Raw genomic sequence first — 13,411 nt, forward strand, 5'->3', positions numbered from 1 at the left:
TTATTGCCGGAAGTTACCATCTATATCTGGTGACATTCCTTATGTCCTAGTAACTTTTAGAGAGTATTTTAAATGTGCAAAGTGATATGCCTGCAAACTTTTTTTTCATAGCTAGCAGGAGAGTATTATGTCCCAAGGGGATAGAATTCAGACCTCAGATCTTTATCAGAGATGGTCTAAAATTGGATTTTGACAGGTATATTACAAGACTTCATTAATCTATGGTACATTGCCTCCAATCCATAAGTAACAGTATTTGCTTCCTGTTTTGAATTCCTGAGTTTGTAATGGGGAAGAACACATCTTACTCCATATCTCCATATTTGATCTGTTTCTTTAACTTTTGTATGCTATTGCTTTTTTTTAAATGTATTTATTTTAGTTGGAGGCTAATTACTTTACAATATTGTAGTGGTTTTTGCCATACATTGACATGAATCAGCCATGGGTTTACATGTGCTCCCCATCCTGAACCCCCCTCCCACCTCCCTCCCCATCCCATCCTTCAAGGTCATCCCAGTGCACCAGCCCCGAGCACCCTGTCTCATGCATCCAACCTGGACTGGTGATCTGTTTCACATATGATAATATACATGTTTCACTGCTATTCTCTTAGATCATCCCACCCTCGGCTTCTCCCACAGACAGAGTCCAAAAGACTGTTATATACATCTATGTCTCTTTTTCTGTCTTGCATATAGGGTTATTGTTACCATCTCTCTAAATTCCATGTGTGTGTATAGCTTTTTTTCCAAGTTAATCAATAAGAGGATGTTGCCCATAAGCTTACATTATACATAATGCCCCATCTCTGGAAACCCTGCTCACATGAAATACCTTTGTTTAGCTGAAATACCTTTGTTTAGCTGAAATACCTTTGTTTAGCTAAAATACCTTTGTTTAGCTCACAGGAAACATCCTGACTAGGCCCACCTGAGAATGGCTGCAGTGAGGAAGATATTAACATCTCCCCTCGGAAGTCTGACTGGCATTAGGAAATGTTTGCCTTTATCCCCTCCCCTTTGGCTTATAAAAAAAAGCCTGAATTCAGGAAAGATGGTTCTTTCGGATGCACGCGAGTCTACCAAATTCCTGGTCTGCTGACTTCCCAAAGAAAGTTGCTATTCCTTGCCCCAACAACTCATTTCTCATAGACTGGTCTGAGGAGCAGTGAGCAGTCAAGCTTAAACTGGTAACAAGTTGAATGTTTTCTTTACTCACCTTTCTTCCATTCCCTTCTGAGTCTTGAACTTGGCTGCTGCTGCAACACCCCCCAAATTGCCCAAATATTCTTTAGTGTTACACCCTTAATTCTGTGCCCCCATTTTCTCACTGTAAGTACAACAGAAAGTCTGACATACTTGCCGGAGTGTTGGGGCACCATTACAAAGGGAGGGAAACAGCTGTGTAATCTCATGTTCTCTGGCTTCATTAAGGAATCACAGTCCTCCTTTCCCATCTTCAGGGGGTTGGTTCCAGGATCCAGTGCATATACCAGACTTTGTGCATGCTCAAGTCCCATGGTCCAGCCTTTGTATCTGTGGATTCCTCATCCACGATTCAACCAAAGGTGGATCCTGTATAAGGCTTGCTATCTGCAAGGTGGTTTAATCTGCAGGTGCAGGACTCTCAGAGACGCCGGGCATTGCCTTTATTTGGTCTAATTGGATTTTTAAAGACTAAGCTCCCTAGTGTGTGGAAGTCAGGACGGAACTTTCCAAAGGGAACTCAGAAGGGAGACAATCCCTCCTGGGCCTCCAAGTCACTTACTGAAGCCATCTCCACAAATTGAAACAGCCCTCTTTTCACAAACGCTTAATCTCTTGCTTTGAGAAGCCTCTTCTCAAAGGATTGATCACAGATTCTAGAAAAACTAGCGCAGCAGCACAACTGTGTTAGAGTTGGGTCTTGATGCCTCTTGCAGGAAATGGCACACATGGGCGTCCCCTTTAAAGGAGCACATGCCTCATACCCCACATTTACACATCACATGGCTCTTTCCACAGATGGAGTGATCAACATGAGCATCCCTATAGTACTGCCCATCTCTGCGGATGATAAGACACGGCTGGAAGGCTGCAGTGAGTTTGTCTTAACACACGGAGGACGGAGGGTTGCTATCTTACAAGATCCTGAATTCTACGAACATAGAAAAGAGGAACGTTGTTCCCATGTGTGGGGCACAACGTGTGCAAAACACCCCTATATCAAAGTAAGTGGCAAAACCTTCAGAAGGGCTTTCTTTCAACTTGGGGTAAAAAAAAAATTCTTTTTAATTCCTTCATGAAGGACTTAGAAAAACTGGGGTGAGATGGAAAAAGGTGTTTCTAAGGGAGGTCTTGCAAGCTTTGCCTGGGGAGATCTTTTTCTTTTTTGGGAGGGGGAGATCTTTTTCATTAGGGAAAAGAAATTACTTTCTGTTTGAGGGTTGGTCTGAATGGTCTCTTGTGATGGCCAGTCCCCTCAGCTAAATGGGGAACAAGTGGACCAGAGAGATAATTTTGTCTAGCATCCTGAGGAGAGGACCAAAATCATAGCTGTGCTATGCAAAAAACCACAGTCAGAGTTTGCAGCCCTGTTTATCTTGAAATTCACAAGGGAAGTCAATTTCTTCATACAGACTGGATCCAACTGACCTCTGGAGAGAGACTTGGAGTTTATGCTCTGTGGCCATTGTGGGGGAGGAGGGTGGTGGTCAGTGACATTCTTTCAGTAAACAAAAGCACAAATAGCGGCAGTTTCCGGAGGGAAAATGCCACATTTTCATCAGTAGATATTTTTAAGATTGAAAAATGTGTTTATCTGATTAGGATTGTTTTGGCGTCAATCTGCCTAAAGGCAAAATAGACTAAAAGTTATCAGGTTCCTTTACAGCTTCTAACTGTTGGCAGTGATGGGGTGGGATGGCAAGGAGTGGAATTGCTGGATGTGGTTCATCTTCCATAAAGAAAAACATGTGAAATTGAATTCAAGAGCCATCCTTCATCCAAGATTAGAGCATTGGAGCTGAAATAAGAAAAGACACATACTAGTGATTTCAGAAAGTTCACAGGAATAAAGCAACATTTGCAACCCAGGAGACTCTAGAAAGCCTTGTGATTAAACAAGGCAGTCCTCTCTCTGGTTCTTTGTTTCTTCATTTATAAAAGGAGTGGACCAGATTCAGAATAACTCCAAGATCCGAGATGTCTTCCAGTCCCGTGACTGCACAAAATGGGTGTGTGAAAGAAACCTGTCCAAATCTGTTAGACAAATCTTTTTTTTTTTTTTTTTTGGTTGTGAACTGTTGCAAGGTAGAGAGAGCTTTTTCAAGGCTTTGGTGGAACACAGAGGTCAGTGGGTGAGCAAAGCAGCTTTTCATTTATTGGACACAACTGTTCACCCTGCTGATAGGCTCAGAGCCATCTGAACATTTTCTCTCCAAGAGGCTGGCAGACAGTCCTTAAAATAACTGGACAACAGCTATTTGAGGAATTATGTTCCAAGCCTTAATCATGCCTTTATTTCATTCCTTCTCATATCATAATCCTATAGGTTTAGGATCTTACCTGCACTCAGTAACCTAAAGAGCAGTGATCTTGCTTCATGCCCGTTCAGATACTTTCATTTTGGGGGCCTAACATTCACATACACATTGTTAGCCCTAAAAAGAAAAAAAAAATCTAAAGGATTTCTTAAGCAGTTACTTCTTTTTATCTTGTCCTGCATCAGGTGTTGGCAGTTGGAGGTCAGAATTTCTTAGATGGTGGGGAGAGTGGTGGTGTGACTCATGGCCTTGACAATCTAGTCAGTGACTCAGTACCATTAGATCATTAGAGGGACTCTGTCAACATTCCCAGTGAGCTCATGGTGAGAAATGGGCCATGGATCACCTGAGAGAGAGAACCACTCACCCTGTATAAGCGACACGTTGAGTGTTGAAGGTGTGTTTATGGGAAAGGAGCTCTCCTCATTGCACATTTTTAGTTTGTATTTTTTTCCTTTAAGGTTCTTTTAAACATTTTCTATTCCTCTTTGTTTTTGCCTGCACTGGGTCTTCAGCTCGCAAGCTTTCTCTGTTCGCGGCGAGGGGGGGGCTGCTCCCTAGGTGCGGCGCACCGGCTTCTCGTTGCGTGGCTTCTCTTGTTGCGGGGCCCGGGCCACAGGCGCATGGGCTCCGGGTTGCACTGCAAGAGCTTAGTTTCTCTGAAGCGTGTAGGATCTTCCCGGACCGGGGACTGAACCTTGAAATTCACAGTAATTAAACATTTTTAATTTTAAGAACCCCAAACTTTTCCAACAGTAATTCCTTCCAAAAGTATTCATAGGCTTCCTTGTATTTCCATGTGGCCCTGGGAGTTACATTTGCATAGAAAGTGGTCAGTCACCAAGGAGACCCTCTGCCTCTGTCACACAACCCTTCACTGCAGTTTACCCTGACCTTCCTTCCCAGTCCTCCCAACCCTCCCTCTCCCTAATACGGAACCACAGATGAGATCATGAGCAAAAGCAGGTGAAACTTGTAAAAGTAATACTTAAAGGAATCCTGTTGTCTTTTATCTGTGGTTCTCAAAGCTTTTCCAAATGGTAATTGTTTCTCACGACACTCTGGTGAAGCACCTAAGAATCACTATTCCTGTTTTAAGATGTAGAAACCAAGAGTGAAGGATAGGAGGGAAGACTTTTATATCCTTTAGCCTTGCAGTGAAGACCATCGTCGTTAGTTTGCCCAACAGCATCACCTGTTTAAAAATTACCCATGACCAGAGCCCTCCCTCACAGGCCCTCATTGGCCTGGGCTCAGTTCTGCATGTCATGGGTTTTGAAGCTTCTAGTGATTCTAATGTACTGTGAAGGTTGAGAACCATGGCATTAGATAATTATCCGGAGCTGTTTCTCATGGGGCTCCACCAGGATATATCCTGCAAGCACCTCACATTCAACATGGACAACTTCACCCCAGCCTGGTCCCCCACCTGTGTCCCCCCCAGTTCCATGAACAGCTCCCCCATCCAAACTGTGGTCCATGTCCCAATCCTGGATATCATTCTTTTTTTTCCTTTAATTTTTTAAGACATAAGATCAACAACATTTGTTTTCCATAATGAATTTTCTGTTTTTAATGTATGTCTTCTGGCATTTTGAAAAAATATATTCCTAACTTTCTGTGTTATTGTCAAAGTATTATTTTATTTAAGTTGAAGTATAGTTGATTTACAATATTATGGTAGCTTCAGGTGTATAGCAAACTGATTCAGTTTTATGTGTATATACACATAGACACACACACACATACATATATACATATATATATATATATCCTTTCTCAGACTCTTTTCCCATATAGCTTATTACAGAGTATGGGGTAGAGTTCCCTGTGTTATACAGTAGGTCCCTGTGATGATCTATATTATATATAGTGGTGTCTATATATTAATCCCAACATCCTATTTTATCTCTCCCACTGTGGTAACCATGTTTGCTTTCTATGTCTATAAATCTGTTTCAAAAGTAAGTTCATGTGTATCATTTTTTAAAGATTCCACATATAAGTGATATATTTGTCTTTCTCTTACTACAATAATCTTTAGGTTGATCCATGTTGCTGCACATGGCATCATTTCATTTTTTATGGCTGAGTAATATTCCATTGTATATATATATACCACATTGGATGTCATTCTTGCTTCTTTCTTCTCCCTTGTCCATTCAATCACCAGTCCTAACAGTTCTGCTTCCAAAGTATCGCTTGAAGTTGTTCTCTTCTGTTCCAACTTGGGCCAGGACACTTAATTTCTTCCCTGTCTCTTGCCCTACTCCTCTCAAATACTTTCTCTATTCTTCAGCTGGAGCAACTGTTCAAGCTTTATTTGGAACTCATACAGAGATATAACTCTATCTTACTACTCATTACTGCCACCACTAAAAATATTCTTTCATTCATTCTCAGCTGGTCAATGTAGCATCTCTCTCATACTTTTGCATATGCTAGTCCCCCAAGCTAGGACACTGTTCCTTCCATTCCTGCCTCCTCACTGTGTTACGCCTTCCCACCCTTAGCTGCTCCTTTCCTTCTTATGTGCACATCCCCTCTCCCTCTCTAGGTTGTTTCTTTCTCCTCTTCCTCACCTTGCCCGCTTGTTCACCGTAGCTTTCTTAGTTCTCATCCGAGTACTTGAGCTCCTCCTCTTATCCTTTTTACTTTCCTGCTGTCTGTGACTCTGAGCCCAGTTCCTCTTTCACTGTTTCACTAGACTCCCTTAAAGCCTGTTACTCATAGCCCTGTGTGTCCATTTCTGAAGACTGTCTAACTGTGGTCCTACACCTGCCTTTGGTAGGCTTGGAAAGAAGTGGGGACTTATGGCCAGAAAGTCCTTGGAAGTGGGGCAGAGCCACTGGACCTCTCTTCCTAATAGCTGGACCACAGTTCTGGGATTACCTTTGAGAGAGATGCCCTTTGTCCTTCCTGATCCAAGATATGCCAAAAGCTTGGTTTCAGCATCAGTCTCCATATATATTTTTAGGCTGGGTGGTGAATGAAACAGGTTCAGTATTGCCTTCACTAATAGAACAATGTAGGGTGGACCCCTGGCGTCCAGAATGAGTTACTGCATGCCCAAGGATTTGAGGTCTCTCAAAGTTTTATTTGTAGTTTAAGCAATGAGGAGAAAGTAAATGTAGAGGTTTGGGTATTTGACAATATTCTTAAGTCATTTTCCTGAGCATGGAATTTAGGAGGTGGGCCATGAGAAAACCAAATTCCTTGCAATCACTCTTTCTCTACTCAGGGTTTCTCAACCACAGCACTATTAACCATGGGGCTGGGTAGTTCTTTGTTATGGGGCTGTCCTGTTCAACATAGGGTATTTAGTAGCATTCCTGGCCTCTATACACTGGATGCCAACAGGACACCCTTCTGCACTCCAGCTGTGTTGATCAAAATTGTCTTCAGATATTGTCTGATGTCACCAGTAGAGGCAAAATCGCCCTCTGTTGAGAACCGTGGATGGCTCTAATCTCCCATTCCCTGAAGAGCTATGAAATGCAAGTCATTGTAAAGCCCAACATCTGACCGTGACAGGAAATTGAACCAGGTGCACCATCACCACCTTGATGTCTTCTGGCTGGGTGTTAAAAATTAATCAGCTTTCTCTCCCTTTTTCTTGCCTCTCTCTTTTCTGCTAAAAATACAGGCTGATCACACTATCTTTGGACATTGCAAAAGGCAGTTCTGGAATCTGATCAGGGGAATGGTTGCACAACTATGATGTGGTTGAGGAGTAAGACCTTCTGTAATGTTTGTCTTCATGACTGACGAAAGACACCTGTTCTCAGGTGTGATGTATTGCATTGCAGCGTCATATGGAACATATTTAGTTCAGTTCAGTTCAGTCACTCAGTTGTGTCTGACTCTTTGCGACCCCATGAATCGCAGCACGCCAGGCTTCCCTGTCCATCACCAATGCCCAGAGTTTACTCAAACTCATGTGCGTGAGTCAATGATGCTATCCAACCATCTCATCCTCTGTAGTCCCCTTCTCCTCCAGCCTTCAATCTTTCCCAGCATCAGGGTCTTTTCCAGTGAGTCAGTTCTTTGCATCAGGTGGCCAAAGTATTGGAGTTTCAGCTTCAGCATCAGTCTTTCCAATGAACATTCAGGACTAATTTCCTTTAGGATAGACTGGTTGGATCTCTTTGCAGTCCAAGGGACTCTCAAGAGTCTTCTCCAACACCACAGTTCAAAAGCATCAATTCTTCAGCACTCAGCTTTCTTTATGGTCCAACTCTCACATCCATACATGACTGGGAAAACCATAGCCTTGACTAGATAGACCTTTGTTGTCAAAGTAATGTCTGTGTTTTTTAATATGCTGTCTAGGTTGGTCATAGCTTTTCTTCCAAGGAGCAAGCGTCTTTTAATTTCATGGCTGCAGTCGCCATCTACGGTGATTTTGGAGCCCCCCCAAAATAAAAGATCAATGCAAAGAAATACAGGAAAATAATAGAATGGGAAAGACTAGAGATCTCTTCAAGAAAATTAGAGATATTAAGGGAACATTTCATGCAAAGATGGGCTCAATACAGGACAGAAATGGCATGGACCTAACAGAAGCAGAAGAGATTAAGAAGAGGTGGCAAGAATACACAGAAAAACTATACAAAAAAGTCTTCATGACCCAGATAATCATGATGGTGTGATCACTCACCTAGAGCCAGACATCCTGGAATGTGAAGTCAAATGGGCCTTAGGAAGCATCACTATGAACAAAGCTAGTGGAGGTGATGGAATTCCAGTTGCACTATTTCAAATCCTGAAAGATGATGCTGTGAAAGTGCTGTACTCAATGTGCCAGCAAATTTGGAAAACTCAGCAGTGGCCACAGGACTAGAAAAGGTCAGTTTTCATTACAATCCCAAAGAAAGGCAATGCCAAAGATTGTTCAAACTACTGCACAATTGCACTCATCTCACATGCTAGTCAAGTAATTCTCCAAGCCAGGCTTCAAGTGGTACATGAATTGTGAACTTGCAGATGTTCAAGCTGGATTTAGAAAAGGCAGAGGAGCCAGAGATCAAAGTGCCAGCATCCACTGGATCATCGAGAAAGCAAGAGAGTTCCAGAAAAACATCTACTTCTGCTTTATTGACTATGCCAAAGCCTTTGACTGTGTGGATCACAACAAACTGTGGAAAATTCTTAAATAGGTGGGAATACCAGACCACCTTACCTGCCTCATGAGAAATCTGTATGCTGGTCAAGAAGCAACAATTAGAACTGGACATGGAACAGCAGACTGGTTCCAAATAGGTAAAGGAGTACGTCAAGGCTATATATTGTCACCATGCTTATTTAACTTATATGCAGAGTATATCATGCGAAATGCCAGGCTGAATGAAGCACAAGCTGGAATCAAGGTTGCTGGGGAAAATATCAATAACCTCAGATATGCAGATGACACCACCCTTATGGCAGAAAGTGAAGGAAGAGCTAAAGAGCCTCTTGGTGAAAGTGAAAGAGGAGAGTGAAAAAGTTGGTTTAAAACTCAACATTCAGAAAACTAAGATCATGGCATCCAGTCCCATCACTTCATGGCAAATAGATGGGGAAAACAATGGAACATATTTAAGTTCATGGGAAAAACAATGGTTGTCATGTTATTCTTTTTTCAGGTTAATGGAGATATGATGAACATATAACAATGTTTAAGGTGTACAATGTAAAAACCACGGTTAGATGCCACAAAGTAGATGTCAAGGCATTAACTGTATGTGTGCTGTCAGGCCTGGGGCCTCTTCCATCTTTGTCAAGGAAAGTGCTAACCCTCTCATCAGACACTGTCACGCTTTGCCTTTTCATTACTTGACCATTTTTTATGCCACATTCACACCTAATATTCAGGGTAAGAATGAGTTGACGCCCAGTATCATATTTAAAAGTTACTTATCTAAAAAATAAATAAGTTACTTAACTGATAAATTTAAACAAAATGTTTTGTTTCTACTTGACAGTATGTCTTGATCACACCCTGGAAGGCCAGGCTCAGTTTTAGACTTCTTGGTTCTGCATCAGGATAAGGTCGTGTGTGGAGAGCTGGCTCTTCGTCTGCAGCCGCCCCCTCCTTCTCTTCCTATGCTTGGCCTTGCTGCATGCCACGAGGACCCTCTGGGTCTGCTTGTGGGCACCCCAGGCAGAATGTTCCAGGTACACAGGTCATGGGCTTGAGAGTAAATACAGACTTCAGGTGGGCCTGGTCACAAGAGGTTCCTTGCCCTGACAGAAGGGGCACAGTTGAAGAGGACCAGAGTTGGGCCATCTAAAGTATGGGACAGTGTACAGAGGGTTCTTTCCAAAAGTCTCTTTGTTCTGTTCCTCACCCACCCTTTCCTGAGTCACTTTTTCAACTGAGACTGGGTATTGAAAAGTGAGAGTATTGATACTAATTTTAGAGGAAACTTCAATGAAAAATGAGTTTTGTTATCTATCATCTATTTATCTCAGTTCAGTTCAGTCGCTCAGTCATGTCCGACTCTTTGCGACCCCATGAACCACAGCACGCCAGGCCTCCCTGTCCATCACCAACTCCTGGAGTCCACCCAAACCCCTGTCCATCGAGTTGGTGATGCCATCCAACCGTCTCATCCTCTGTCATCTCTTTCTCCTCCTGCCCTCAATCTTTCCCAGCATCAGGGTCTTTTCAAATGAGTCAGCTCTTCGCATCAGGTGGCCAAAGTATTGGAGTTTCAGCTTCAACATCAGTCCTTCCAATGAACACCCAGGACTGATCTCCTTTAGGATGGACTGGTTGGATCACCTTGCAGTCCAAGGGACTCTCAAGAGTCTTCTCCAACACCACAGTTCAAAAGCATCAGTTCTTCGGTGCTCAGCTTTCTTTATAGTCCAACTCTCACATCCATACATGACCACTGGGAAAACCATAGCCTTGACTAGACGGACCTTTGTTGACAAACTAATGTCTCTGTTTTTTAATATGCTGTCTATAACTTTCCTTCCAAGGAGTGTCTTTTAATTTCATGGCTATAATCACCATCTGCAGTGATTTTGGAGCCCAGAAAAATAAAGTCTGACACTGTTTCCACTGTTTCCCCATCTATTTGCCACGAAGTGATGGGACTGGATGCCATGGTCTTAGTTTTCTGAATGTTGAGTTTTAAGCCAACTTTTTCACTCTTCTCTTTCACTTTCATCAAGAGGCTCTTTAGTTCTTCTTCACTTTCTGCCATAAGGGTGGTGTCATCTGCATATCTGGGGTTATTGGTATTTCTCCCAGCAATCTTGATTCCAGCTTGTGCTTCCTCCAGCCCAGTGTTTCTCATGATGTACTCTGCATACAGGTTAAATAAGCAGGGTGACAATATATAGCCTTGACGTACTCCTTTACCTATTTGGAACCAGTCTGTTCCATGTCCAGTTCTAACTGTTGCTTCCTGACCTGCATACAGGTTTCTCAAGAGGCAGGTCAGGTGGTCTGGTATTCCCATCTCTTGAAGAATTTTCCAGTTTATTGTGATCCACACAGTTAAAGGCTTTGGCATAGTCAATAAAGCAGAAGTAGATGTTTTTCTGGAACTCTCTTGATTTTTTGATGATCCAGCAGATGTTGGAAATTTGATTTTTGGTTCTCCTGCCTTTTCTAAATCCAGCTTGAACATCTGCAAGTTCACAATTCATGTACCACTTGAAGCCTGGCATGGAGAATTTTGAGCATTACTTTACTAGCGTGTGAGATGAGTGCAATTGTTTGAGCATTTGTGCAGTAGTTTGAGCATTTTTTGGCATTGCCTTTCTTTGGGATTGGAATGAAAACTGACCTTTTCCAGTCCTGTGGCCACTGCTGAGTTTTCCAAATTTGCTGACATATTGAGTACAGCACTTTCACAGCATCATCTTTCAGGATTTGAAATAGCTCAACTGGAATTCCATCACCTCCACTAGCTTTGTTCATAGTAATGCTTCCTAAGGCCCACTTGACTTCACATTCCAGGATGTCTGGCTCTAGCTGAATGTGAGTGATCATACCATCGTGATTATCTGGGTTGTGAAGATCTTTTTTGTACAGTTCTTCTGTCTATTCTTGCCACCTCTTCCTAGTATCTTCTGCTTCTGTTAGGTCCATACCATTTCTGTCCTGTATTGAGCCCATCTTTGCATGAAATGTTCCCTTGGTATCTCTACTTTTGTTGAAGAGATTTCTAGTCTTTTCCATTCTATTGTTTTCCTCTATTTCTTTGCATTGATTGCTGAGGCAGGCTTTCTTATCTCTCCTTGCTATTCTTTGGAATTCTGCATTCAAATGGGAATATCTTTCCTTTTCTCCTTTGCTTTTTTTCTTTTCACAGCTATTTGTAAGGCCTCCTCAGACAGCCATTTTGCTTTTTTGCATTTCTTTTCCATGGGAATGGTCTTGATCCCTGTCTCCTGTACAGTGTCATGAACCTCCATCCATAGTTCATCAGGCACTCTGTCTATTAGATCTAGTCCCTTAAATTTATTTCTCACTTCCACTGTATAGTCATAAGGGATTTGATTTAGGTCATACCTGAATGGTCTACTGGTTTTCCCTACTGTCTTCAATTTCAGTCTGCATTTGGAAATAAGGAGTTCATGATCTGAGCCACAGTCAGCTCCTGGTCTTGTTTTTGCTGACTGTATAGAGCTTCTCCATCTTTGGCTGCAAAGAATATAATTAATCTGATTTCACTGTCAACCATCTGATGATGTCCATGTGTAGAGTCTTCTCTTGTGTTGTTAGAAGAGGGTGTTTGCTATGACCAGTGGATTCTCTTGGCAGAACTCTATTAGCCTTTGCCCTGCTTCATTCTGTACTCAAAGGTCAAATTTGCCTGTTACTCCAGGTGTTTCTTGACTTCCTACTTTTGCATTCCAGTCCTGTATGTGGGCACCTATTCTAGTATCTTCTAAGGCATGAAGGGCATCTTTTTTGGGTGTTAGTTCTAGAAGGTCTTGTAGGTCTTCTGAACCATCCAACTTCAGCTTCTTTAGCATTACTGGTTGGGACATAGACTTGGATTACAGTGATATTGAATGGTTTGCCTTGGAAATGAATAGAGATCATTCTGTCGTTTTTGAGATTGCATTCAAGTACTGCATTTCAGACTCTCTTGTTGACTATGATGGCTACTCCATTTCTTCTAAGGGATTCCTGCCCACAGTAGTAAATATAATGGTCATCTGAGTTAAATTCACCCATTCCAGTCCATCTTAGTTCACTGATTCCTAGAATGTCGATGTTCACTCTTGCCATCATGGACCTAACATTCCATGTTCCTATGCAATATTGCTTTTTACAGCATCGAACCTTGCTTCTATCACCAGTCACATCCACAACTGGGTATTGTTTTTGCTTTGGCTCCATCCCTTTATTCTTTCTGGAGTTATTTCTCCACTGATCTCCAGTAGCATATTGGGCACCTACCGACCTGGGGAGTTCCTCTTTCCATATCCTATCATTTGGCCTTCTCATGCTGTTCATGGGGTTCTCAAGGCAAGAATACTGAAGTGGTTTGCCGTTCCCTTCAGGGGACCACATTCTGTCAGACCTGTCCACCATGACCCGTCCGTCTTGAGTGGCCCCACATGGCATGGCTTAGTTTCACTGAGACAAAGCTGTGGTCCTGTGATCAGATTGGCTAGTTGTCTGTGATTGTGGTTTCAGTCTGTCTGCCCTCTGATGCCCTCTCTCAGTGCTACTGTCTTACTTGGGCTTCTCTTACCTTGGCTGTGGGGTATCCCTTCACTGCTGCTCCAGCAAGCGCAGCCGCTGCTCCTTACCTTGGACACGGGGGAGCTCCTCTCGGCCACGCTCCTGCACCGTCACAGCCACTGTGCTATTTATCTACCATCTATCTATTTTGGGCTTCCCACAATAGTCAAGAATCTGCCTGCCAATGC

At 42.6% G+C, this 13,411-nt stretch overlaps 1 protein-coding gene and 1 pseudogene across 6 annotated transcripts in view; one reads left to right on the top strand and one right to left on the bottom strand.

Moving 5' to 3' along the window:
- Positions 1-13,411, top strand: part of PAPSS2 (3'-phosphoadenosine 5'-phosphosulfate synthase 2) — an 85,762-nt gene that overhangs the window by 63,147 nt on the left and 9,204 nt on the right. For all 6 annotated transcript variants that reach the window (XM_070470594.1, XM_020884019.2, XM_020884020.2 and 3 more), the window contains one exon: positions 2,007-2,212. In XM_070470594.1, coding sequence (XP_070326695.1) covers positions 2,007-2,212 — 206 coding nt within the window. The remainder of the gene's footprint in view (positions 1-2,006; positions 2,213-13,411) is intronic.
- LOC139036136 (U6atac minor spliceosomal RNA) lies at positions 9,199-9,316 on the bottom strand (annotated as a pseudogene).

This window comes from Odocoileus virginianus, chromosome 7 (genome assembly GCF_023699985.2).
Source record: "Odocoileus virginianus isolate 20LAN1187 ecotype Illinois chromosome 7, Ovbor_1.2, whole genome shotgun sequence".
NCBI lineage: Eukaryota > Metazoa > Chordata > Mammalia > Artiodactyla > Cervidae > Odocoileus > Odocoileus virginianus.